Genomic DNA, 27,807 nt, shown 5'->3' on the forward strand with positions numbered 1-27,807 from the left:
AGTTGAGAAAATAGCTGGGTCGAGTTGACATTGCAGTGCATTGTTTTAGGGGACGATAAAGACGCCACCTTGGAAATATGAATCCTAAAACAGTCCAACAATGCACTGCAATATTCGACCCAGTTTTTCCCCTCAAACTCGGAATGAGCAATAGCAATTACTTCCGCAAGAAAATTGAACAGAAGTTAGCAAGGACTTTGGGCGCAACACACAAGTTATTTGTTATGTTAAAGTTTTTGATTGATCGGTTCCATTGAACTTGGCTTCAAGAAAGAAAGAAAGAAAGAAAGAAAGAAAGAAAGAAAGAAAGAAAGAAAGAAAGAAACTAGGCTATTAGTAGCGCTTTAATCTACCACTGACCGTCAACACGGCAGGCTCACTATGGTAATTTTTAACACTCACAACAAAACAACAGATCTAGAGGAGCAACTACAGGGGAGAACAAGTCACGTAAAAAATATGGCGTCCGAAGAAAAAGAAGAAAAAGATCGCGATGATGACTACCAAAGCTTTCTCCCCAAATACGGCTGGCGAGTTCATCTAAGTAATACCTATTCTCACACTCCCCAGGCCTGTTATCTTCCTCGATGGACTCAAATACCAAAACTAGTTGGACTCGGATGGAGGTATAACAAGAGTATCTTCTTGAACGGAAATAAATATTTATTCGACTGACTGTAGATGATTTTAAGTCTCTAATGGACTACATACGTGTTTTTTAGGTTTATGAAGTATGCTACTAAGAAGAAAAGAAACGGTGAAGTGCCTTACATCGATCCTTACTCAACAAATCCCTGTCGACAGGTTTACGGTAAGGGATAAAAAATATGTGGGAAAAAAGCCGCTTAATTTATTGACAGTGTGAAGTAACGCATAATATTATTCCTTCGACTTATGAACGTATGTTCAAATCTACTCAGATTGACTTTAACTTTCCTATTATTTAAAACCCATACTGTGAGTAACCTTTACAGTTATAATTCGTTAAAATTTTGTTCAAAACGGAAGCCTATTTTTATTCATTCATTAGCTACATGTCAACGCAACATTCGGAATAACATTCTAAGAATTTTTTTTAAATCTATGCTTAGGCTTATACATCTTTTCTTCTTATGTTCTACAAAGGATATTTTTATCATTCCTGACAAAGGAACTCGATTCAATTGTAACTGTAAATTGAGTTTTTAGAGTTTGGTTTTTCAAATTTATTCTCGCCCCGTTTTGGTTTGTTCTTAATATTTAACTAAATTATATTTTTTCTTTCTCGCTTTCTCTCATTGCTCGATTTTTTCCTTTTCTTCCTACTTAAAGTAAAACAACAGTTTTTGAAACCTGTTGGGCTATGCAACGTTATATAAAAATCGTGCTGAACTTTTAGGTATCAATTAGAAAAGAATGGAAGGAAAGAAATAATCCACATGATTTCAGTTTATTTTTAGACATGCCACATACCATCAAAATTAGTTTTTTTTAAATTGCTTTTCCAGTTTTAAAATTAGTATTCACTATTGCTAATAATTATTAATAAATGGGATTGTTAATAAATATAAAAGATACCAGATAACAGAGTCAAACTTAGATTTAGTACCATTACCAGATTTGTAAATGGCAAAAAAATATTTTGACTTGCTTAGATTTTATTATCCAGTTTTAGATCTTATTAACCGAGCTTGGTCGGTCTGTACGGGATAATCTTGACCGAGGTTGGAATGTACAGACTGACCAAGCTCGGTTGATAAGAGTTTTATTATATGATCACTTTTCATTGAAAAGGACAAAATGTTTTCGCCGTAAGATTAATATGCGATCGGACCGGTTAATACTGGAGAATCTAGACCAGTCCGCGATGCGATCTATCCAATCAGATTGCTTGATTTGCTAGTGTCCACGCTCTAAGATTCATGGTCATATAATAAATAATTTTATTAGATTTTATGAGTTTTGTATCATTACATATAAGTATAATGATAATTTGAAGAACACATATATTGAATATTATACTTTTCTGTGTCATGTAGTATTTTGAAAAATTGAAATCAAGTGATTTAACATTTTTTTAGCATGCAAACAGAATATGATAATAATTACTGTGTAACTAGATGAATGTGGGGTTGGAATGATAGGTTATATTGGTATCTTTTATTATTTATTTCAAGTGGAAGGACAGGTGTGAGTATTTGGGGAGGAAGGTTTGGCATGAAAAAAAAATTCCCTTTACTTTATTCTGAATATTAAAAAAAAAAAAAATTTTGCTCTCATGTGCAGTCCAATAAAATTTATCATATTGATTGAGAAGAAAGTGTGGTAGGTTGGCCTTTACATTTTTAGCTCATCTGAGTTTTCATTACAAGTTTTGATTAGAAATAATATAGGAGATCATTAACTACCCATCCGGAGAGCACTCCAGGGTTTTCATGAAGTTTTGAAATAATAGAAGATTAAATAAAAACACAATCATTGCATCAATGATGTTACTCTGAAGGGCAGCGTGATAAAGTTTGAAAAAGGTTAATAGTCCCATAGCTTTGAGTTTCCTGGTGACTAGACCAGGTTTGCGATATTATCAGACCAAAGCCAGGGTAAAATTGTATTGACGCAAGTCTAAAAAAATGTGGCATCAACTTGAAGATAATAAAGGCTAAAATGAATAAAGGCTTTGATATTGATCCACACAGATTGTAACATGTATATATATCAATTCTATATAGGCCAGGTGAGTCAGTGAGCCAGTCCATGGGGTGATAGAAATCTACGTAATACATATGTCTGGTAGAAAGAAGCTAAACAGATTGATAGGTAGCATTGTACAAAACATCTATACCACTTGTATGAGGGTAGATTAAAAATAATTTACCACTTACTTAACGATGAACAAAACATAATTCCCTATTCTCTTTGTGATTGGTCAACAATTTTTAAATGTTAACATCAAGCAGTTTTTAATTTTGATTGATAGAGCTTTTAGTGCCTAGTTTTAAATATATTACTCATTCCGATGCCCAAGATAGAAAAACATTTCAGAGTTTTTCACCACATTCTTTCTTTAAAAAGTTACAACTATTCAAAATTCATTGTCAAGTGAGGCTGAAAGCAAAAAGGAAGAAGTTGATGGACAAAACAAATGCTTATAATCCTCTTGTAATCTATTCGTCTCAGGCTTATTTTGACAGAACTATAAAGATTAATGTATGATATGAATATGACCATACATTAACCACTTTCACAAACCTTATGTTGCTTTATAGTTGCTGAAAGCTTGGTTTTAAATAAAACTTTATGAACGAAAAAGTGAATGACTAACTGAATAATTGAATGGTAGGATGAATTAAAGTCAAACATACTAGAGGCGTGCGTACATGGGGGTTAGGATAGGGACTGTCTTGAAAGGAAATAATATCTTAGTTTTTAATTCTTTGTTCAAGAACTATGTTCATTACTGATTTGGATTACTTAATTGTTATGCAGGAGTACCCCTCGGAGGTATAGGGTGTGGCACAATAGGGCGTGGATGGAAAGGAGAGTTTAATAGATGGCAACTGAAGCCTGGAATGTACTCATATGATTACGTAGAAGCTAACCAGGTAGAAAATGACATCACAATATTGATTTATGCAATCATGAACCAAAAGAAACTGCTTGAAAAGGCTGCTGTAATAGAAGATGTTATGCAAACATTTGAACTTAAATTGCGCATTACGATTGTTTTGCTTTCTCATCAAGGCATTTGCTGCTATGTATACATTGCAAGTCATGATATATGCCGCAATATATAGGCCATTTGCACTAACAGTTTATGACTGACACTATAATCCCCTTAAATCAAGCAGTTATCTAACCTACGTTTACATAATTTACAAACAAACTGAAGAAACCTATGTTCCATTAACCCAATTTATTTTATTTTATTTTATTATTCATTTATTTTATTATTTATTTATTTTTTATTATTTTTATTTTAGTGTACTTAAAAGTACACTATCTTTTCATATGAGCAGAAAGTAAAAGATTCGGTACTATAGAATTTAAAATAATGAGAAATTTTGACTTTGCTGAATAAAAATTTTTTTTCACAGCACAAAAAATGAATAAGTAAAAAAAGTAGCAAGTACTAATTTCCTAACTCCTATCATTTACAGTTTACAGTTTGTGTACGAATGAAGGGAAGAACCACATATCAGGTACAGTAAAATTTGAAAACAATGGAAATGTGGAACTTATAGTCATTTCAGTGATTCCCCTACCACACTGCCGCGACGCATGAGCTCATGTTTCGTAACGTTGCCTTCACTCGAAACACTTTTATTCTTAACTCAATATACATTGTACGATGTACTTTATCGTTTACTGTATCATTACTACCTATCTACGATACATATCCAAAATACTCTCATATACGTCTCGTACGCTCAACTGTTCCAATCAACCACTGCCTTAATATTTATTTATTTTATGCTATTTAATGATATCTTTTTCATCATTTTTCTTTAATCATTTTTCACATACGAACTGCCCCCCCCTCCCCACCACTTCCCCCTTTGCTTGAGTCTGAATACCTGTGTCAAACATAGTGTTTGTCGGGTTTTTAATACCTGATGAATCTATGTTTTTAAATTTTTATTCTTAACAAATACTGCTTCTCTGCTTTCCGAAATGAATTACCCCTTGATCCTCTTTCTCAAAAATCCTTTTAGACAGAGTGTAATGCTTGCCCATTACAGACCAGATGCCATTCCCTTCTTTTGAGTTATATCAATATTCATGATATAAGAGTAAATGGTTTGAACCCAGGTGTTGAAGTTTGTTGTGAAATGTGATCGTCCGGGTGAGTGTAGTCTTGAGAAAGACTGTTGTTGGTGGTGACTGACATTCCAACAACCTGAGGGGAAGTGATCTTCAGAGTCCAGTGAGAAAATGTTTTCTTGTTCGATCACATTTCACAACGAATATTCATGATGATGCACAACTGTTAAACAAGGAAATCAAACTTAGGGAATGACACATGGTCTGAACTTTGATGTACTTTCAATAATAATCTGGGCTGTTGAATAGACCTCTTTAGCTTGGGCGCAATGTTGTCCCATTTCAGACCACATGTCATTCCCTAGAGTATCATTTCTTATGTGCAGGTTATGCATGAAAAGTCCCAGGAATATGGATACAACTCAAACAAGAAATCTTATTCTCAAGAGAATGACGTGGTCTGAAATGAGAAAACATTATGCCCAAGGCAAAGAGGTCTATTGTATCTTAGTTAACATACCTTTAGCTGTTTCAAGTTTTCTGTTTCTGCTTCCACGTACATTACAGGCAGTACTGTCACCCAACCGTCCAAATGGTGTGATGTGCGGGCGCAGCCTACAAGGATGGAATTGGGGGTTCAATGGTTCCAATGCTGTATATCATGCGCTATACCCCCGTGCCTGGACAGTCTATAATCTACCTGGTCAGAACATCAGGTTGATCTGTCGGCAGGTTTCTCCTGTATTTCCACATGATTATAAGGTATGTAGGGAACTATAATGATGATGATGATGGCGATGGCAATGGCAATGATGATGATAATGATGATGATGACAATGAAAATGATGATGGTGATGATGATGATGATGATGGTAATGATGATGATGATGATGATAGCGAATGATAATGAAAATAGTAATAACACAGTACAATAGACTTAGAGTTCCAGATTTACCGCTGTCTTCCTTGATTACAGACTCATTTACTTGGGCTTAGCCTCGTATCAGTGTAAGAATACACATCTTCAACAATATACATGCACTTTGAAATTCCACGGGCCTTGACTAGAACACATGAATATTCTACGCAAAATCGAGGCTAACCCTGAGCAACAGAGAACTCAAAACTGCAGTATTACTTACATTGATATAGTGCAATTCATCTCGTCATTCACTGTGCGATTTCCCCATTTGTTAAGGATTTTCCCCATTTGTACTCTAACCTGCACACCTATTTATTGCCACATAGGATACAAGTCTACCAGTAGGAGTATTCATTTGGACAATAGAGAACAACAACGATGAAGAAGTAGAGGTCGCCATTATGCTTTCATTTCAGAATGGCGACGGTAATCCGAACGACACATCCTCTGGACACTATAACGAACCTTTCAGCTCTAAAGGAGTTCACTGTAAAGTTCATCTGGAAACCAAGAATGATAAGAATCCACAGGTACGTATATATGCTGCATTTTATCACACAAAATGGAGAACTTGCTGCCTTTTTTATGCATTTTCAGATGCCCCCTCAAATCTAAGAACTCTCGCAAATTCCCGCCAAAACCACAGGGATTCCAATATAGGCTTCGGTTACTTGCACGAAACTTTTTCGTAAACGTTATTGATGACGCTATTTATTCCTTTGTTTTTGTAAGACCAATCACGTGACAACACCAAATTCCTCGGGAAAGAGTCCACTGAATCCTAGAAAACACGAAGATGCCAAACCAAGTGAGCTGTCAACGACGTGCGATGTCACAGGCGTTCTCCTTCATCATAAACACAGAAGTCAGCCATACACACTAGCTATAGCAGCCAAGGCCAAACGTAAGGTATGGTCAAGAGAAAGCGACGGCAAATGATATAATTCTAAAAATAGCATCAAACGGTGCCTATGATGGTTACAAGCAAGAATACCAGATATTCCTTCTCTTAGTTCATTGTCTTGGTATGGCACAGGGTGACCACTTTGCTTGTTTTAGTTCAGTAGACAATTTTAGGTTGGCAAGAGGATTTCCAAAAATCAATTATAATATTTGCTGCATTATGGGGACATTTTGGACAAAAATTTATCTTGTAAAGCAAAAGCTAAAACTTAGGGAACAAATAATTAATAGTGACAATATTTTTCACTCAATAATATCTAATATCATTTTTAGGCTGGTAAATCTATCGTCACTGTTACCACGAAATCATCGTTTGATTCCCGTACTCCGTGCAGAAGAGTATGGGAAGACTTGATGGATGATGGTAAACTGAGCTCATCTACAGGTATGCCATCCTTGCATGCATGCATCCATGCATCCATCAATATTATTAGCTATAAACACGACCCTGTTTATCGATTCATTTCAGTGTATGGTGTCATTTATTTCAGAACCGAGCGTGCGGTCACGTGCAGACCAATCGTTATGCGCTGCTGTTACGGCCACCACTACAGTCCCAGCCAAGTCCAAATCAGAACTGGAATTCTGTTTGGCGTGGGACATGCCGACAATTACCTTTGGGACCACCGGGAAGAAACACTATAGGTAATATCACATGCCAAGCTTCTTTGCCACTAGCATAGAATGATATACAGAAGAGTGATTCCGTGCCGGAGTAACGCGAACAAACTAAATTGCAATGATCATTAAGTTACTAGTGGACAAAGGTACAGTTCTGTGCTGTGCCGTGCCCGGACAGCATTCTGCTCTCCTGTAAACAAAACAACGACCTATAAACCCTCACTTTTAAAAGAATATATTTCATTTTTTATTGGCGAAAAGCTTTCCTTTAGTGCCATTCCTTTCTTTCCTGTAACACAAGAGAACTGAGTTTCATCATAAGAAAAGGAAAGAAGCTAAGTTTTTTTTAATTAACGTCTATCCCATCTTTACCCTGTTTTTTAGATTTTATACCCGTTTCTTTGGTCACCATGGGAACGCCGGTCCTGCCCTATGTAGCCATGCCCTCATCAACTATCCAGACTGGGAAGCCAAGATTGAGGCCTGGCAGAACCCCATTTTACAAGATGAGTAAGTCAATTAATAAAAATTCACATTGAGGTTATCTGGGTCGCAAAGGATGGAGGGCGCTCCTGGACAAATCGAGTTATCGCCAGCATTGCGCATGATAATAGGCCTAATCCACTGTTTCCCTATTTCAGACCAGGTGTCATTCCCTAGAGTATCATTTCTTTGTTTATTGGTCGCGCACGAGAAGACGCATGAATATGGATACAACTCAAACAAAGAATCTTATTCTCAAGAGAGTGACGTGGTCTGAAATGGATAAAACGTTACGCTGAAGTGGATTCGGTCTATTAATTGGTTTTCATGTCTTATTCTCTCCTTTTAGTTCACTTCCAAGCTGGTACAAGTCTGCTCTCTTTAACGAGCTCTACTTCGTGGCGGATGGCGGCACATTGTGGCTTGATGTTAAACAGGAATCATCAACCAAGGCAATCCCTGAAATCATTAAAAAGTTTGGTCGCTTCGCTTACTTGGAAGGTAATATACTTTTTTGGGTTTGGATACGATCACGTGCAACAGTCACGTGATCAGCTGAGACGAGTCTGTTCATCCTAGAAAAAAAAAGCTGAAATACTTGACCTCATTTATTGCCGTGTTTTTCTTGTCATGTTATCTCTCGTTCTTACTGGGAGGGTGGAGAGAAGGGTGGGTCAGGAGGGGCTAGATTTTGTATTTCGTATAGGCTTATGTTGAAAGCCTTTTTTTATCCAAAATGTAAAACTGTGTTCCTCTCCGCCCGAAAATACTACATTCACCGCACTTGGGATAACAGTGGATCATTCTCTGCGTCCCAGCTATCCTGTGAGACTAGAATCCAATGTGTAATCAATTCCTTTCAGGTCACGAGTACAGAATGTATAACACCTATGATGTACATTTCTATGCATCTTTTGCATTGACCATGCTTTGGCCTAAGCTACAACTAAGCCTTCAGTATGACTTGGGTAAGCCTTATGATATTAGCCATTCCGTGGTCGAGGAAAAAAACTGGATCTAATTGGCATTGCAATGCATGATGAATTGAATCGAATTGAATTGAATTAACTTTATTTATGCACGGTAAACGACTCAGTTACACTGCTTTTCAGGCGTGCCGTGCTTGCGGCAAACTCAAACTCAAATCTCCCCTAAAACGGTCCCACAATGCACTGCAATGCTAACTCGACCCAGTTTCCCCCTCGATCTTGGAATGACTATTTCACGCGTTTTGATTGGTCCAACTGAGAGTGACGTCACCTGAAGACTTTGTTTAATTCAACTTGCAGCGCAAACCGTGAATCAGACGGACAGCCAGGTGTGGATGACCATGATGAATGGACACTACTGCACGAGGAAAGTCCCTGGTTGCGTCCCTCATGATATCGGTGATCCAGGTAAGAGAACCCCATATTTTTTAGAAGCATGTGTTTGTCATTTGATTCTCTTGGGATCGTATTGCGTACAAACCTAGTCTCCTACACAGCCGCTCTTAGTGTCGTCACGCAACGTGATGGCACTTATAGCGGCTTCGTAAGAGACTAGTGCAAACCATCAATTGAATGTTCTTTGAGCTTCTTTGTTATTTCGTACAGACGAGGATCCCTGGGACCGAGTGAACGCCTACCACATTCACGACACCTCCAAGTGGAAGGATCTGAACCTGAAGTTCGTTCTTCAGGTCTACAGAGATTATGTAGCTACGCATGATGTGTATTACTTGCAAGACATGTGGCCTGTTACCAAGGTAACGTTAATGAAATATGAAATATGTGTATATGTTTGTGGGGACGGTGAGGAAGATATTTGCAAATTGCAAGACATGTGGCCTGTAACAAAGGCAACGTTGATGAAACTTGAAATATCTGTAGGGGGGGGGGGGGGGGGGGAGGAACTTACGAATAGCAAGGCACGTGACCTGTTACCAAGGTAACGTTGCAGCATAAAGTTTCAGATATATGGGGGTTGAAAGCACTTGCTTAGACTTTTAACGTCGTTGAGGTCGATAGGACTCACCACCACCCAAAAATGATATTTTTCTCAAAGTAAATGTTATTTTACTATTTGTTAGACTGTAATGACCAAGTCCATGACGTATGATCGGGATGGTGATGGACTGATAGAAAATTCAGGGCTAGCTGACCAGACCTACGATGCCTGGCCTGTTAGTGGACCAAGGTAGACCAATAAAAGTATTCGCTAATTCGACGCGCGCACTGAACTGAAGAAATTTTTCGAAATTTCTGAAATATTAAGCTTAAAAACTAGGAAGTTTTATAGTTGTTATAATTATTACTTAGTAAAATCCAGAATCGTATGTTAGCCTTGCTTCTTATAGCCTCTGTCGATTGTATTGATTTTCAGTGCTTACTGCGGTGGTCTTTGGTTGGCTGCCTTACGTGTAATGGCTGAGATTGCTACCATACTTGACTATCCAGAGGATCGGGACAAGTACATGGACATACTGAAGAGAGGCAAGGAGGCCTACATTAAGAAGCTATGGAATGGTAAGAAGCAGCTTGATAAAGACGTTAGGCACATGGCTCAGCGTTGTCTTAAAAAAATCTTCCCTTTGACTCCCGGCCGGGGCGTCAGGAAGATTTGCGTGTGCGGTAATACGGGTAACAAAATCGCGCAACTTGTCGCGCGACATTGTTGCGTTGAAAGTTGCAGGAAAAACGTATTATCACTCAGCGCGCAACAAATTTTTATTGTTGCATGAAGTAGAAAATCTCTACTCTTTGCAACAATTCGAATAAGGTTTAGATGGTGGTCAAGCGCGTTTCCATGACACTAAAGAAGCCACGTGCACTTTGGAAACTTTGTGTTTTCCAGTAATGTCATAGAAACACTTTAATTGACATCCACGAAAACCCTATTTTGTCGCGACGGCAAATTGCATGGTTTCCCGCGTGTGATGGGGAAGAACTGTAAGAAGGCCTGAAACGTCGCATCGCTATATCTCACTTTATAAAACTGTACGTAGTGAATTTCCTGTGGCTTTAGAAAAACTCACTGTACAGATTTTTCTTTCCTCTGCTTTGACCATGCAAACCCTGATGTTTTCAAAAGATAACCAAAAACCTTTCGTTGTGGGATTTTAATGGCTTTAATGTCTTATCGTCACCGTGGCGTGCTGTCCCTATGCAGATATTAGAGACCTTTAGCATCAGGTTTACCGCTAACAACCAGGGATCAGGCCCAGAAACACGCCCGCAAACAGATAAACACTCAACATCATTGAAATTCAATATGGCGGCTCTTTCAACTTAACGACTTCGTTATGATGCCTTGATAAATGTCGAAAGTTTGAAGGAAAACGCCCGACGTCGAACTGCAGTTTGAGGTTTGCGGTACCTAGCAAGAACGTCGTGCTAAAGGTCTCTAATGACGCGCAAGACACCCGTCCACAATATCGATATTAATGTCACTCTGTTGTATATTTGAACCAAGGTGTGTACTATAACTATGATAGCAGTGATCATAGGTACCATAACAGTATCATGGCTGACCAGTTAGCAGGTCAGTGGTACCTACATGCCTGTGATCTTGCACAGCGTGCTGGAGATGAGGTAAGTCCTTTAAAATAATTTTTCATGATTCTCGCGTTCTGATTGGTTGAGAGCGCGTGCATTATTAGAGCACACAGCACGCGCGCGCACTTTCTGTTTCTTCGTTTGTGTCCTAAATACGGCTATTCTAATTTGTATTTTGTAATGGTTACTTGTCGTGCTTCTCATTAACACGTCTCGAGTGTTGTTTCAACCCTTGCGTGCTGCACACAGCACATGCGTGCGTTTTCGTTTTCTCCAGCACAACTATATAATGCTAATTCATTTCATAGAAATGGTTTCTAGCGCATGCGCAAACCTGCAACTTCGTTCTCGACATTCGGCGCGAAAATTTGCATCGTCTGATATATTATGTATTTTATTATTCTAGATATTTTATGACATATTGGGATTTTTTAAATAACAGTTATAAATCTTGCTTTCTGATTGGTTAGCTGCGCCTGCTTTATGAGAGCACACAGCACGTGTGCGCACTTTCAATTTTGTCATTTGTATCTATGATTCAAAATATAATGGGTGATGTAATTTATGCTTTATAAAAAAAGTAAAAAAAAATCTCCGATACTAATCGTGCTTCTCACTTCTCTTGTGATTTGCAAATCTCTGCATGCTTTAAAACACAGGCGCATAAGACAGGCGCATTATATTTGCTTTCTTCAATAAACGTTCACCAATATAACATATTCCGTGTTTACCTAACCACAGGTATTTCCGTTAGAACACGTGACTAGTGTTTTACGTACCATCTTCGAAAACAATGTCATGAAATTTCAAGAAGGAACAATGGGTGCTGTGAATGGCATGCGACCTAATGGACAGGTATTTTTAGCTTGTGTTAAACGTCCGCAGCAAGTAACACGCAATGTTTATGACTTAATATTCTTTCTTACATCAGTTGGATACGAGTAGTCTTCAAGCAGAGGAGGTTTGGACTGGAGTAACATATGCTCTCGGTGCTTCCATGATTCAAGAGGTATGTAGACAAAAATTGCCTTCACCCTCCCATCCCCCTGATAATAATTTAGTCTTTGAAAAATTGTTAGGTTGTGACGTTTTTTCATCTCCTAAAGAAAGTAAAAAATGTTATCAATCAATTTCAAACCTTCTACAAGGTGTAACACCTCCGTGAAAATTGTCTCAAAATGCCTTTGCACACAAGTTTCAGCTATAAGTTTCAACATGTAACAGGTTTTCCTGTATTTTTAATGTTGTCTTTTCTGGATGTTACAGGGTATGGTTGAAGAGGGCTTCAAGACGGCAAGTGGAATATACAACACCTGCTTTGAAAGACTGGGCATGGGTTTCCAGACACCAGAAGCTATTGTTGCCAATGGCAACTACAGGTCACTTGGATACATGCGGCCTCTGAGTATCTGGGCCATGCAGTGGGCACTGAACAAGAAAAGTAAGAAGAAAGAACCATCAAAGGATGTTGCAATCTTCAGCATGACTTAATCACATTCATATAGCTATTGGCTAATATTGGCTTTATTTATTATTGAGCTATTTTACAGCATCTTGGAGATGGTGCGATATTTATCTTAGGGGTGGAACACAAGCGAAAAAATGGGGAAACCTGCCAGCCATATTTACCAAAATATATGTTATCAGAGGAAGTCTTGGCATGTTGCTCAAAATGTGGGGGGGGGGGGGGGGGGGGGTTACTTGGTTTTCATTTCATATTCAAAAATCAACTCAGAATTGAAGCCTTAAAGGCACTGGTTTATACTCTAAGTACTATTTTGTATCGTATCATAAGATTCATTCTAGGAGTCTAACTAGCAATACTGGTAGGGCTCAGGACTTTGCAAATGCACCTGCTGGTGTATTTCATACCCAGGTTAGTCATGTCTTTTATAAATCATAAGTTATTAGTCTCATTAATTTTGAATCAATTGGCAGGGGTGGATTGATTGATGGGCTGAAGTGGAACGAGCTGCACTTTTAATAGGGGTTCTTTCAAAAGACTCTTTTGCTCTTTGCTCTTTATTTAGTTAATCTGGAAATCAGAATTATTTTGAAAAAATTTGACCATAATAGGATGGGATAGAAAAATGGGCATAAGAATTAATGAGCCTGGAATTTTTTAACTATAAATTTCAGTAGATCGTTTTTTTCAAGGTTGCATGCGCCTTCAACTTGATGGGCCCCAAAATTGAAAAATGCAAATTCAGTAAAATTGAGAAGCTAGTTTTATATTTAAAGAGGAGAATAATCACTTTTATGAATTCTTATCGAAAAAATTTGTAGAAATGTATGATAATTCTCATTATAAAGCTCCTGTTCTGTTATTGTGGCACGTCAAGTTCCTTAAATTTGGATGTGCATGCAACCTTGAGAAAACGATCTATTTCATTTTTAATTAGGGGATAGATGGAATTGGATGGGATAAGGTGGAATGTTAAAAATCAATTGAACTGAGATTTTCAATGACTTTTTTTATATGAATAAGATTGTAATTGAATATTGACTGATTTCTTTATGATTTTGAAGTGGAATCTATTTATTGCAGTTCACATCTAACTTATTGGTACCATTTTTAGAAAATACTTGTTTATCGTTTGAGGTGAAATATTCTATTACATAAAGGCACTTGTGGCAAGGGGTCACAAGGTGTTATTGTTTTAATTACAATTGATCTAGTCCACATTGATTAAAATGGGATTGAGTTTATACTGTCACATTAACAATTTTTTTTAGCTGTATATTAAATTGTCAAATGAAATATTATTATATACATGAAAATATATTTAGATTTCTTAGGATATAATAGATATTTTCTTGCCTTGAAATGATTGACAATAGAACTTTTGTTTTTCAAATAATATATTTATTTATTATATAATTACCAATGAAATATCTATTTTTCTCTATTTCGAAAAATTGATATCTTCACACGTGAAAATAACATGTTATTTTCACGTGTGAAAATAACACCATAGCGATGGCTATTCAAAAATACAAGGAAAGAATTGCCTGAAAAGGCCAAAACATACTTCATTGATAATTATATAATAAACAGATTACATGGCCGCTTGGAGATACGAAATTTATCTTCTCGTGTTGAAAATCTCTCACTCGTTCGCTGCGCTCACTTGTGAGAGATCTTTTCAACACTTGAAGATAAATTTCGTATCTCCGCGCGCCCATGTAATATCCTCTATTTAATACCTATTCAATAGTTATTTATCATAAACTCTTGCATATTCTGTGTGAATCTGATAAAGAATGTTCCAAAACTGGTAGTATATGAATATTACAAGGACTACAAAAAATACATTTAAAAGTTACTTGATCCAAATTTTCTAATTTATAGAAAATACAAATATGTCTATGACTTTATTTAGACTTTATTATTTGTCTTACAGTTTTGCAAATAAAGAAATATATTCATGAGTTCAAAAAGTATCATATTCTTTATTATAATTCTTAAAATTAAGTAAAAATTATATAATTTGTCATCATCATTATTATCATCATGATTATTATTTTGTCATTCAGTAATTTATGCTTCAAGCTTGCATATTACACAAAGCTTGAAAAGCGTACTCATTCATTTTCTTTCAAAAGTGTGACCACAATCCTGTTTACAAATGTGACTGGTCTGGTATGGTCTGTTGATCATGGGAAGAGTTTGAATCAAGGTACCAGTAATCATTGCAATCCAATATTATGATAATCATATATTAGTAATGTTCCAAACTAGGGCATACATCCAGAGGTAGGCCTGTTGCTAGGACCTTGAAAGGGGAGGTTCGTTTTTCTACCAAAATTATGCCATTTCTTGAAAAACTAAAATAGCACTTAAAATTATTTCATACTCATATCATGTGCACCCACCACCCACCCCTAGCGACAGGCCTGAGAGGGTTCCTAGGGTGCCTGCTTGAGTCTTCCATATGGCTAGAGTTGGGAATCCTGTGAGTAGAATCTCGGACATGCCCCTGCCTGGCTGGATAGTTTTAGCTATGCTCTCTGCTGCGCACCAGTTTTATTTCAAGCCAAACAGATACTTTTTAAAGATTTGATTTTGTGTCACTTTTTAATTGAAAATGTATATGCGGAAGCAAAACGATGCTTGTGTCAATCAGATTTGTATCTCATGCCGCCAAAACTAGTTAGTTTGGTGGAGCTGGTAGTTTCAGTTTTGTCTTAGCTAATATTTCTCAAAGGCAGATCCAGGGGGTGGGGTGCACCCTCTCAAGCCCACAAAGTTCCCTTTTTACTTTCACATGTTAAGATGTAAGGTGGTCATAAGGTTGCCGTAAAATTCTTCCATTCAAAACAGGGCACCCCTCCCTGAAAAGAATCCTTGGTCCCCCTGTTTCCATATTCCAGACGTTTCAGTCATCATGAGGAAGTGTTTCAGATGTTTTAGACTTGCCCTGACACTATATGAAAAAAAGGAAAAACAAGCTGATTGCTGTTCGGGACTTAGCCCTGATACTTTGAGGTTACATACCACCTTGTTTCACCACTTAGTCTTACAAAATTTTTATTTAGAGCTCAGAAAAAATGCATTCAATATTCTAGGCATTTTTATGCAACCGAATGTTTATGATTAAATGAAAATAACAATTCAATAATGCATTTATCCGTTATTTCATTTTGACATAATTTACTTTCATTGTTTAAAAAAAACCTGTTTGGGTTACCTGTGGTACATTATCAAATTTTCATAAACTAAAAAAAATTACTAAATCAGTGACTATAGAGGAATTACTTACCTCAACTTCATGCTGAAAATTTAATTAGACTTCATGTTTTCCTACTGTTATATTTGACAATATTTACTTTACAAAGACAACCTTGAACCACCTTGTATGCCAAACATAGGAAAGAAAATTTGCATATTAATTACTAGTTCTGAAACCGAGGTTTTCACTTTGCTTCCAGCACTAGATTTTTAAATTCCCCTTTAAACGGTTTAACCCCTTCATATATTCCTGTTCCTATGAAAACAGGAATATAATAAATTAGAAACTCAAGCAGAAATTGAAATACTATGAACTTTTTAACTACACATGATTATAAATATACCCCTAATTTATGCATTCAGTAAGAACCACAAGATTTCTGTTAAAACTTAGGATTTGACTCCTTGTTTTAATAGTTTAAAAAATGTTGTGTATACATGATAAATATGGTACATTTTCAGTTTAGTTGAATATTACACTAGTGTTATTCCAAGTATCTTGATTTTTACTATACATTGTTAAATTACTTGGTCTCTATAGATAAAATGACGATTATAAGCTACAGTGTGTGATTTATACAAGCACGCAGTTATATTCTTAGTTTTCGTTTATCTAGTTGTGAAATTTAAAGATTCAAAGTAGAAAACTTAAAAGTTCATGCATGGATCTGAAAAAATAACATAATAGAACATAAAAAAATGCTGATATACAGTTTTGACGCCGAAGTTGGTGGAAATTCAACAGAAGACTCACCAACGCGTTCTTTGTAGATGATTCAAACAAAGACTTGGGCGACGCCATATTGGAACTTCCTATACCAGAAAAAAAAGTTCTAAAATCGTTGCTCTTTTAAACAACTATACAAAAATCAAAAGTTTTTCATTTTTAACATTAACTTAATAGAAAGGCGTCGACCAATTTTAGATTTCAGGAAGGTTTGTGTAAGTATAAGCGAAAAAATAGTAGAAAAATCTTCCAAGATCAACGGCCATTCAAATAGCATCGTTAAGTATTTTCCATTTTGGCGCTCCTTTTTAATTCTCGTAATATACAAACGGCTCCAGGTTAGTTTTCAATATAACAGATAAATTAAAGTCACTATACTAAAAAACAGTTTTTTAGGTGTAGATGTTTCTAAGCACGTTCTCCTCGGATTCTTCTGGCGAGTTGAATGTCCTTTGGCATAATCGTTACTCGCTTGGCGTGGATGGCGCAGAGATTTGTGTCTTCAAATAACCCAACCAAATAAGCTTCGGCCGCTTCTTGTAAGGCCCCAATAGCAGCACTCTGGAAGCGTAGATCTGTCTTAAAGTCCTGTGCGATTTCTCTGACCAGACGCTGGAACGGTAATTTTCTGATCAACAGTTCGGTTGACTTCTGATAACGACGAATCTCACGAAGAGCGACTGTTCCTGGCCTGTAACGATGAGGTTTTTTGACTCCTCCTGTCGATGGAGCGCTCTTTCTTGCTGCTTTGGTGGCCAATTGTTTTCGTGGTGCCTTTCCTCCGGTTGACTTACGTGCTGTCTGCTTCGTACGAGCCATTCTTCTTCAAAATTTTGTAAAAAGTTTAAACCTTGTAGAATCAAGGAAATGCTCCTGCCTTCGAAGTTTTGGTTAAAAATAAATTAGTATATTTGATGCCAACGTGATATAAATTTATATGACGAAAGCTACACGCCTATTGGTGCACTTTCACGATACCTGATTGGTCAATTCGAAATTTTCCGCTAATCTGATTGGTGAATTTTGATCCGAAATGAACGTCAAGCTCGATCATTCATTCTGTGACTGAAATGAATTCAGCTTCTGATTTTATTTCTTTAGTTCTTTCTCTAATTTTTCAAATTTTAAAGCATCTAGATCACTTGCACGTTTAGGAAATACTCATAAGACTAAATACTACAGTTATCTTAAGAAACAATATGTAAGAAGCAAAGGTTTTTGACTGAAAATCCCTTCACTGGCCATGAAAGCTTACTTTGTTTGAAATGTAAAATGCTTACATTTAAAATTGCAAAGTTATTCGAAATAACCTTCCGAAATGATAATGGTAAGCTAAAGTAAAGGCATTTGATTAATCTACACAACTAGCATATATAATTCAACATTTTTACGCAGAAGTTTTTGAGTTGCTGGAAAACTGTGCAAAAGAATTTTACGATTTAAAGTTCACAGATGACTTAAATATTACAAGCTAAATATTTAAAAGCCATTTTCCTTCAGCAGTTGTGGTAGCAGCAACACGTGGTGAAAGTATCATTTAAACCAGCTTACTGCTTACTCCACAAAATTTCAAGCAAATATATTAAATTTGTCTTGGAAAAAAAAATGCATAAATTACCTGAAATTCTTTTTTATATCATTCACAATATTATTGTAATCCAAGTCAAATTATGAAGAGTAAGTCATGATAAATGGAAACATAAAAAGTTATCATATATTAATTTTGCAAGCTCTTTTGATGATCACTAGTAGCTGAAATTTCATACTGATTTGGACTATTGAATTGTATCACATTTATCCATCCATGACGATTTTATTAATCTAGATGTGTAAAGCCATATGGATGACTATACCTATGACTCATTAAGTGCTTTTCCCCTTGATAAGTTAATTTGGTAGTGTTTGAAAAAGTGGTACATCTGGATAAAATGTAAATTATTTCAGATCATCATAATATACTCACAGCTCCCTCACACCAAAATACAACAGCTAGGGTTGACTGCTATTTGCAGTCCCATTAAATTTTCGAAAATATCATTCCAATTCAAGTGAGAGGCTGTTAAGTTTAAAATAAAAAGATTATGAACAAATAGAATAAATAAAATATTTTATAACCTTAAATTCATAGTCTTTTTTTAGATTTTGCTAAAATCACTGTAGTAACTATGGTTACTGAGGTCCATAATTTTTGATGGCTTTGTTTTATAAAGCAGCACAACAGCTGTTTCAGACTTGGGGGGTGGGTAATTTGATATTTTTCATTAGTAAAGTGCACTTCACCTCATTCAGTTCTCCAGTAACCTGCACGTGTTTTAGATGAGGGGAGATCTTGCAAGGTGGTACAGGGATATGTGTGACATGTGGCATGATACATGAAAACAGCAAAATGTAGGGGAATGACTATCAACATGCAAAATCTTTGGTGCACCTGGCTTTGTCGTTTGATGAGAGAATAAAAGGGAATGTTGAGATGGGGGGAGGGCAGCTGTAATTAAGAGGGGGAACTAATTAAGGGTATACACCTTATCATCAGTGTTGAATCATTAATGTTTATTAATTCTAAGCTAGATTAGTCAGAAGGGGTGCACGAGCCAACACCCCAAAGACAAGTGGGCGTATTGGTTCATGGACTGGGCTACCTGTTGTCTGAGCCAGATATCTTGGTCAGCGTCTTTACCCTGAGGCTTTCAAGATGGCGGATACGAAGCCGCTATGGGAACTTCAGCAACAATTCTCATCAATTTTTTAACGCCTTCCTCTTGATCTAATTCACAAGCGGCTACGAGAATGTATAACCTAAGAAGGCAAGCTCCCTTTACAGATTTCTAATGCCATGATCGAGGTTAAAGCGCGGATGGTGCGAAGCGCTGTTTACCTCGCGGGGGAAACGTTACAATGTGAAATTATTTTCACGAATGTCAACGAGGATTCAACTGCTCTGAAAAACTCTAAGGAAGAGAAAAAGGAGCCTAAAGTGGAGCGTCTCGCTTGGGCAAGCGTGCAAATACACTGTCAATGTTCAGTGAATAGTAGCCGTATTGTCATCCCACAGAAAAATGATACTTCGACAGTCGATCTCACGTCTCCAGTGGTGCTAAAATCCAGCACAAGTTTTGCACCATCGAGAGGTTCGAACACTCTAAAACATTAATCATTAAATTTCCTATCTAGCTACCTCAAATCTTTTTACATGTTAAAATTTTTGTCTTGATTTTGTTTTACAAGGTGAACAAGGGCAGTGCTTAATGGACACACAACCAAAGATCTTGTTTTGCGACTTAGAGCTCGCACCTGGCGAATCTCGAACTTGTGAGTCAATGTTTGCGTTTTATACATAGCATAGTATACTCAGCTTTGTCCGCATAACAGCTGATAACGTTCTATTTTTATATAATTGTGAAAATAAAAGAAACAAAAAGAGGATTTTCTACAAATATAAACAAGTTCACAGTAAATTATTCATGTGTATTTAACAAAATGATCACTTCTCCTGATCAACGGAAGTGATAAAAACTTACTCCAAAACTTCTCTTCTGTACTAAAATTATCCACTATTCTGAAAAGCTATTTTGATATTTAGTTGCTTTTTCTCCAGAAATAGATAAGATAGTAATTTAATAACTAATTGGGGTAACTATTCTTTTATTTATAAACGCATTGGTTCTGAATGAAATTCTTGCTCTCCGATGACGTATCACCAACAGAGCCAAGAACTCTTGAATCTTGCCTGAAAATTTGTCTCATTTTGTGGATGTTTTGGCTATATTTGAAGGAGTTTGAAAGTTTCTTTTCTTTTAAAAAACAGCTGATATTACTAAAACAATTTCACGTTTGGTTCCCTATTACTCTATTTATTTATTTCATTATGTAAATAAAAAGAGCTTTGCATTTGTTCAATCGAATTAATTATGTTTTTTTAGATGGATTCGTTCTGTTTTTCAATAATCATTCCCACTGTAAATTTGGGTATCAGGTTTTTCAAACTATTTTAAAGGGTTGAATAAGATTGCCTTTTATTATTTTAAATAATTTTTGGACTGAATGATTCTGATTTTAAAAGCTTTTAAAAATTACTGAAAATTTTCATATAGTTTTTCATCAGAAAGTGGAAAAGTTAATAAGATTGCATTATAGTAAAGGATTTCTTTCAGTCAGCTAATGGACCCTTCTCAAAACTATCTTGATGTGAGACTAACATGGAACTCCAAAAGATATCACTTTTTTTTTATATCAAATTTGTGGCATTTCTTTTGTAAGTCCAAGTTAACCTTGCATCCAAAGTAATTTTGAGAATTCATAGACAAATTAGAGCAACCATTATTTTGGACATGATTGACAAAATAGAAAGTGTGCAAAAGTGCTGTGTGCTCTCACATAATAAAACTTAACATTTAAAAACAATTATTTTGAATATATATGGTTACAATTAAGCATAGAATATGGCTAAAAGTGGGACAGAGGGAGGGAGGGGCAGAGGTGGAAATAAAACACATCATTAAATCCTGTTTTCATTTTTTTAGTTTTATACAGTGAGATTATACCAGCTGATGGACCACCTTCATTCAAAGGATATGCCGTCAAGTATTCTTATAAAGTTACACTTGGAACCAGTCGTGTTAACTCACAATTCAAGCTACTCAGACTTCCACTTCGTGTTTTGACTGTGCGAGGTAAATAAAAATTTGTCATAAAATCTACATTTTTTACGAGAAAAGTTTACTTTGTCTCATTGAAAACGTTTAGCCAACCACAGACAAGTATGCATCCTAGTGTATATTTTAGGGAGGGAAGGGTGGGGCAACATGAAAATTTACCCCCTTGTGACTTGTCTTTGAATGTTACCAAACATTTATCACAGGCAGCCCATGCTATTAAAAGAGCGCTTAAGTGCAGAAACACAGGTTGTCTACTGGTATGCACTGCCGTAGGAATTTTAGGGAGGAGAGGGTGTGGCTAACTGCAGTAACATTATCTAGAATTACTTTCATGTGACAACTTCCATTGTTGCCAAAGGTTTAACACAGGGAGCTCATACAATGGATAGCACATATAAAGAAACACTATTGTGAAGTTACTAACAGCTTAATTAACTAATGCAGAAGTTAAAAGCATGTTGTATAGTTGCTCCCTTTATTTGCATTGCAGGGAGCATGCATGGTTTCTTGTTCAGGCTCTGACAATAAATCTTGGTTAGATAAATTCAATAGACCATTTTCATTTTCTTATCTTTTCAGGTTTAACTGAAACAGAAAATTTCTTTGGTTTACCAGAACAGACTTCCAACCCATTTTTAGAAAACAAAGCAAATAATAATTCACTTTTAGATATAGCAGTTGATTATTTAACTGCAGTTACTTCGAAGAGAAACTCTCGTAAGTAACATTTCAAACTCTAGCTGACATGATTCTTATAGTGCAATGTTGTTTGGGGACATCAGAAGACTACTGGGTGGCCAGGCATGTACCAAGAACAAAAAAGAACCATGGCTAATAAGCTATGGCTTAAAGATAGCCTACCAGAAGAAAACTAAGACCGTTGCAAATTTGATGCAACCCAAAATTCAAGAAATGAGTTGTGACTAGACTAAAATTGCAGGCTCTGAGAAAGCTTCTACAGTGCAGGCACTTGAACCATGAACACTTCAAGGTTTTTTTGGCATGTTTTCATAACTATCTAATCACAGCTCTCTGAAGAAACAAAAGAATCAAACATTCTTAGGCACCATCCAATCACAAAAAACAACGAAAAATCTTTAGATGTTTTTTTAATTTTTTGCTTCTACTTCCCCTTCCCCTCCCACTGGATTAGAAATCAAGAAAAGGAGGCTCTGAGGGAGCGTGGGATACAAGTCCACCTTTAGTATCCCATTGTGATGATGTCAAAAATAAGATAAAGAAATAACCATTTCCTTTACTTCCCAAACTCTTTTCTCTTTTGATTTTAATCCTTCCATTCCTCGAATATAAGCCCCCCTATTTAACCTATTAAAAAAGCGCTTATAAAATAGATAAGCCAAAGGCTTACAACTGGTATTTGATGGTTTATTATATATTTTTTGTCTTATTATGTTTTTGTTATATTTCAGATGTGTATAATATTGTAAGCAATAAAGGACATGTAGGAAAATTCTGTCTTTTTAAATCAGCATATCGAATAGGAGAAGAAATTGTTGGTTCATTTGATTTCACTGATACCCTTATTCCTTGTGTAAAGGTAAGAACACTGGAATGATCGCACTCCTTTTCATGCCACATTAAAGCAATCAAGCAGCCAATGAATTACTGCAGTTTTTCAATATTCTGCAAACTCAGACATTCCAATGGCTCGTTGTGAACTCGGTTTTTCACTGCTGTCAATCCAGTAAAAGGTACCAACTTATTATTTTTGATTGACAGCAGCAAAAAAACAAATTATTTTCATTGTGCAGCCTTGTAACTATAGAGTTCGCAGAATATAGAAAATTGCAGTATTAGTTTCAAACATAGTTGCTTTTCAGAAGGCTGTAGATAAACTTTGTGATATACATTTTTCCAGCCCTGTGCCAATTGATTATGTATTTTTCTTGCAATTTGTTTTTTTACTTCCCAGTATACAGTAACTCTTCAAAGCGAAGAACACATTCCAGAAGAATATCGACCACCCCACTGTAAGAATTCAGGAGCAATATACACATCTTACTGCTCTGTTCAGGAGTACTGCTTGCATGCCAAAAAGACACATCTTGTTCTACCTGTTCCTGTTACAGTATGTCCAGAATTTGAATCAGATTTAGGTAAGCTGCCACCAAATGAAACCCATTTGCCATTCAGGTAGTATAGAGGCTTTGCACCAGAAACTTACATATGACTTATATTTTACAACTATCACTCCACGCAAAAGGCTCTTCCATGAGGTTTGTTCCACATGCACAACCACTACATTCATTATTTACAACACACAACACTCAACTCACATGATAATTCAGACTTATGGAGGGGGAAAAATCTGAGTATAACTGAAAAAAACCCTCATGGGAAAGGAGAGAACAACACTCAAACAAACTCAACTCACATACATGGCTCAGCTGGCAACTACACAGCAGTGAAAGACAGCACTGTAAAAAGACAGTGAAAGTCAACACTGTAGCAGTGCATGCCACCTTTTCATGAGAACTCAAATTCTCGAAGCACAGGCAAGAATCATTAAACGACTTTACTCACATGGCATGGCTTTCTTTCTTTCTTTCTTTCTTCCTTCCTTCCTTCCTTACCTTCTTTCTTTCTGTCCATTTCTTCATTCTTTTCTTTTACTCCCTTTAAAAGTTGAGTTGAGAGTCTTGTATATAGAAAATTCAAATGTAGTAAGGAGTGTGTATGGAAGGTACAAAAAAAGCCTTCTGTGAATAGATAAAAAAGATTTATTCATTTTTTTCAGTTTGTCTAAAATGGAGACTTCATTTTGAGTTTGTACTTGCAAGTGGTGTTCTTCCTGCTGGAGCAAGTCCTCTTCAATCAACATATCCTCAATTAGACACTGCAACATGGCAAGGGCCTGCAGACATAGAGACTGAAATAATGACTTGGGATTTCCCAGTCAAATTACTAGCAACAAATCCACTACAAGCATCTTCAATTTCTATGATAAGGACTTCAAATTCAATGATGTTTTAGTATTATATCAGTTTAGATACATGGAGCACGCATATAGCTGGGTATATCTCATCTTCATTCTGCTTATAACGTCTGCCAACTACACCATTCTCGATACTCATGTTTCAAGTCAAAATAGTCACTATGGTTACTATCTTATGAAGAGCAAGACCTATTTCAGGAAGTGCCTTTCAACATAATAACCAATTCAACTTCCAATATTCTGGTTGAATGGCCATGATCAAGCACAAACCATTTGGAGTCAAGGCTCTGGGAGAAACAGTATTTTTAAATTGTGATTATTCTTTAGTTTCCCTGAAGCATTTGCTCAGATTGTTTTGTGCTTGATCACACATGCAACCAAAATATCAAAAGTTGGCTATTGTCATAAATCATTTACAAAGACAACGATCTGCAAGGCAGCATACTCACTGGCAAAGTATCATCTAACTAGTTTTCATACATAATATTATATAGGATAATTAGAGCATAAATAAATTATTCCCACAGCTAAGACAATCTCAGACTGTGTTAGCTGTCTCTCAATATTTGTTTTTCTCTGCCATCAAGCAAGACATTTTTACCTAATGGCAGGTCTCAAGATCGCCTCCTACACAGACATCCAAAAGGTCTCTTAAATGTTGTGGGACAGACCCTAAGGACGTTTGCGTAAGAGACTAGGCTTTCGAAAACAGCTGGTCAATGGCCATTGTTGCCTCTTTGGGCAGTTCTCTTGACTGGTTGCCACATTGACTGGTCACATGTTGATTAGTCCAAAATGGCTGGTTATTTGTCTGACCATTGATCAGCCGTTTTGTAGTCCTGGAATGCAGCAAAAACAGACTAGGGAATTAAGCAACCCAGTTAATTGTGTGATATTAGGAACCCCAGTAACTTTTCTAGGTACGTGGACATCAAAGTGTATGTAACATTTTTATATTTTAATTTATAAAATATTTGAGATATTATTCGCATGCTGATTGGCTGGCTACCTTGTTTATATGAGAGGACTGAGACACGATCAAGCAAAATCGTTCAAAAATGTTTTATAAAAGCTATATAAGATGGCTGCTTATGTCTAGGTACCGGATGGATATAAACACTTTGGGAGCTGTAGAGCACTTGAATAGCAAGAGAAACACTCGGCTATGCCTCATGTTCCTAAGCTTGCTTCTCTAGTGCTCTACAGCTCCCAAATTGTGCTTATACCGTAGTAGAGACATGCACACATTTATATTTCTTAATTATAACCATATGGGGGTCTTGTTTCATCGTCAAGAGATCCTTTATAAATGGCTTGAACCATTTCTAACTGAAAATATGATATAGGATTATATATTACTAAAATACTAAATGTTCTTGTTATTTAATATACAAAATACTAGCTTTTAAGATATCTCAAACTCCCATAGCCTCCTATAAGCAGACATCTTTCTATGCAGACATCCCTTAGTAAGGTCTTTGCGAAAATAGTTGTGGACTGCTAGTTTCGGATATGTCTTGGAAGTGTTAGTTGCGCTTACCTGGTGTGACTTGCTTCAATGCTCTCCTAGCATTCAGGGCTTAAAATAATGGCCAATCAGTCACCAGTCATGATCACAGGCCAAATTAGTTTTAGCTCAGTCATACCTTATTTCTGGCTAAACATCACTGGTCAAAGTGACAGGCAAGGCAAAGCTTTAACCCATGGCCAACAAGTCCCAGCTATGGCTGGACATTGTCTGATGTCTGGCCGTTATTTTATGCCCTTGCATTTAACATGTGATTACAAAGAGTGAAAACAAATATAATGAAGAATAGAAATTTATTAAACAGGTGAAGACTATTCATTATTAAAAATGGTTTTATTTTTGGAAAATGTTTCAAATATATGATTTCTATTACAGCTCAGTACATTATGCATTTCATAAAATAATGCATTCATAATTTGTCCATTCATAATGTAACCAATTCCAACATTTAGTTCATTTCTTGACCAGACTTAAAGCTGCAAATTCTCGTGAGATCCTCAAAAGCAAAAACTAATTAATGTCCATATGTCCTGCATACAACTTATCATTTGTAAATACATTTTCAAAAGGTCAAGTTGTCTTCAATGTTATTCAGGGCCTCCTCTCTGCAAAGAATTATAATTTTTTGAGTAAATTGTGAATACCTCCCTGAAGGGTGGGGATGGGAGAATTCCAATGCAGTAGGGCTAAAGGGGAGGCTCCAGACTCGTAGCTAGTCGTGACTCATGCTTTTTCATGCTTTTTTAATGCGCGCGGTGGCTTTGGGAAGGCTTTTTTCCCGTCCTTCCCTTGATGCACCGAGTACTCTCTAAATCCTTCCCATTAACCATAGCGTGAGATCAATAAGACAAGTGAAGCGACTGGGTGGCTCTGAGGAGAGTTGTATGTGAAATGAGTAGTTCCAGGAAATATTCATACCTGCAGTTTCCATGTGGTAGGGAGACTCCAAGGAGGGTATGCTGGCTATTTCCAGGGTATATCCGTACCTGCCCATGGAGGGGGAGTTGTATGTGAAATGTGTAGTTCCAGGAAATATTCATACCTGCAGTTTCCATGGGGTAGGGAGACTCCAAGGAGGGTATGCTGGCTATTTCCAAGGGTATATCCATACCTGCCCATGGAGGGGGGATTAAAATTCTCAAGGGTAAAGATGGTCTGGGGATCATTGCTTTTACTAAATTATAGTAATATTTTTCGCTTATTGATCAAAAATACATAATCTCTAGAAGTGTGGTTGACACCGTCATTATATATTCATCTATAATAATCTCAAAGACTGTTGTCCAAATATAGTAACAAAGTAAAAGATATTAAAATGAAACGTACCTCGATATACTCCATCTCCTCCCTTGATATGGTTCGCCGTCTGTATCTTTGAGGTAAACTTTCAAATAGTACAGCATCATCAACAGTTGGCAAGCTTTTATTTTCAGAAACAAAAGCCGATGTTGGGTTTAAAGGTTTTAAATGTGGAAGACGCTTACTGAATTCGGCTATCGTTGACGAAATCTCTGGTGTGCTGTTGTTTGGTGACGCTGAAATTAGTACATTTACGCATTCAACCATTGTTTTAACGAGAATTTCATTAACATAACATTAGAAACTAAGCTAAGACTATGGGAGCTGTGTACTTACGATTTTTGTGTATTCTTATTCGATTTGGGAATTTTATAAGCTGGTTGTGTCTTCGTAGTATTTGTCGACCTGTGGACGCCATTTTGAAAAAGTCGGTTCGCTTTGATCGCATGCAATCTCGATCGTTAGGCAGGTCAGTCCGGTCAGTCCAGGTTATGAAACCCGAATTTTTCTTTTTTATATAAATAACAAAATATCAACACAAATAGAAGTGTAAAGATATTACCATTTGATTTTTTAAATATATTTTTTTGTGAATTTCAGGAAAATTTTTATAATAAATGAAAGTCAAAGAAAGAGATTTTGTTA

The 27,807-nt window shown here is 36.5% G+C and overlaps 4 protein-coding genes across 5 annotated transcripts; 2 read left to right on the top strand and 2 right to left on the bottom strand.

Moving 5' to 3' along the window:
* The first annotated feature begins 412 nt into the window (after nt 1-412).
* LOC116291606 (non-lysosomal glucosylceramidase-like) lies at nt 413-12,928 on the top strand. The gene is made up of 20 exons (XM_089033479.1): nt 413-626; nt 723-811; nt 3,466-3,581; nt 4,137-4,178; nt 5,308-5,502; nt 5,989-6,192; nt 6,395-6,571; nt 6,899-7,010; nt 7,117-7,270; nt 7,631-7,756; nt 8,079-8,230; nt 8,593-8,697; nt 9,019-9,126; nt 9,325-9,476; nt 9,801-9,907; nt 10,094-10,236; nt 11,183-11,301; nt 12,007-12,120; nt 12,197-12,274; nt 12,532-12,928. The coding sequence occupies exons 1-20, from the start codon at nt 460-462 to the stop codon at nt 12,754-12,756; spliced, it is 2,685 nt and encodes an 894-aa protein (XP_088889605.1). The 5' UTR covers nt 413-459; the 3' UTR covers nt 12,757-12,928.
* Nucleotides 12,929-16,374: 3,446 nt separating this feature from the next.
* Nucleotides 16,375-17,632, bottom strand: LOC148913592 (histone H3.3). Its single transcript, XM_089033477.1, has one exon. The coding sequence runs from the start codon at nt 17,541-17,543 to the stop codon at nt 17,133-17,135; it is 411 nt and encodes a 136-aa protein (XP_088889603.1). The 5' UTR covers nt 17,544-17,632; the 3' UTR covers nt 16,375-17,132.
* A 1,651-nt stretch (nt 17,633-19,283) lies between these two features.
* LOC148913593 (RAB6A-GEF complex partner protein 2-like) lies at nt 19,284-26,210 on the top strand. The gene is made up of 7 exons (XM_089033480.1): nt 19,284-19,852; nt 19,950-20,033; nt 21,245-21,394; nt 21,959-22,096; nt 22,810-22,937; nt 23,313-23,496; nt 24,138-26,210. Exons 1-7 carry the CDS (start codon nt 19,558-19,560, stop codon nt 24,371-24,373), a joined length of 1,215 nt encoding a protein of 404 aa, XP_088889606.1. The 5' UTR covers nt 19,284-19,557; the 3' UTR covers nt 24,374-26,210.
* Nucleotides 26,178-27,713, bottom strand: LOC116286444 (alpha-ketoglutarate dehydrogenase component 4). 2 transcript variants are annotated; one of them, XM_031692957.2, is made up of 4 exons: nt 27,499-27,713; nt 27,190-27,398; nt 26,782-26,849; nt 26,178-26,468 (listed from the first exon to the last, which is right to left on the bottom strand). In XM_031692957.2, exons 1-4 carry the CDS (start codon nt 27,608-27,610, stop codon nt 26,426-26,428), a joined length of 432 nt encoding a protein of 143 aa, XP_031548817.1. In that variant the 5' UTR covers nt 27,611-27,713; the 3' UTR covers nt 26,178-26,425. The 2 variants fall into 2 exon arrangements, with proteins under 2 accessions (XP_031548817.1, XP_031548820.1); XM_031692960.2 differs by lacking the exon at nt 26,782-26,849 and having other exon boundaries at nt 27,499-27,687.
* Between the last annotated feature and the right edge of the window lie 94 nt (nt 27,714-27,807).

This window comes from Actinia tenebrosa, unplaced genomic scaffold (assembly GCF_029948245.1).
Source record: "Actinia tenebrosa isolate PJP-AT-01 unplaced genomic scaffold, QUT_ActTen_1.0 PGA_scaffold0__85_contigs__length_37466705, whole genome shotgun sequence".
Lineage (NCBI taxonomy): Eukaryota > Metazoa > Cnidaria > Anthozoa > Actiniaria > Actiniidae > Actinia > Actinia tenebrosa.

Bases quoted from the DNA above. Each gene is read 5' to 3' on its own strand.
- LOC116291606 (XM_089033479.1), top strand. From the start codon at position 460: ATGGCGTCCGAAGAAAAAGAAGAAAAAGATCGCGATGATGACTACCAA. The intron at 7,757-8,078 runs GTAAGTCAATTA...CTCTCCTTTTAG, and splicing joins AACCCCATTTTACAAGATGA to TTCACTTCCAAGCTGGTACA. The intron at 12,121-12,196 runs GTATTTTTAGCT...TTCTTACATCAG, and splicing joins GCATGCGACCTAATGGACAG to TTGGATACGAGTAGTCTTCA.
- LOC148913592 (XM_089033477.1), bottom strand. From the start codon at position 17,543: ATGGCTCGTACGAAGCAGACAGCACGTAAGTCAACCGGAGGAAAGGCA.
- LOC148913593 (XM_089033480.1), top strand. From the start codon at position 19,558: ATGATCGAGGTTAAAGCGCGGATGGTGCGAAGCGCTGTTTACCTCGCG. The intron at 22,097-22,809 runs GTAAGTAACATT...GTTATATTTCAG, and splicing joins TACTTCGAAGAGAAACTCTC to ATGTGTATAATATTGTAAGC. The intron at 23,497-24,137 runs GTAAGCTGCCAC...CATTTTTTTCAG, and splicing joins AGAATTTGAATCAGATTTAG to TTTGTCTAAAATGGAGACTT.
- LOC116286444 (XM_031692957.2), bottom strand. From the start codon at position 27,610: ATGCGATCAAAGCGAACCGACTTTTTCAAAATGGCGTCCACAGGTCGA. The intron at 27,399-27,498 runs GTAAGTACACAG...TACTAATTTCAG, and splicing joins AATAAGAATACACAAAAATC to CGTCACCAAACAACAGCACA. The intron at 26,469-26,781 runs GTATGAATATTT...AATTCTTTGCAG, and splicing joins CTACCACATGGAAACTGCAG to AGAGGAGGCCCTGAATAACA.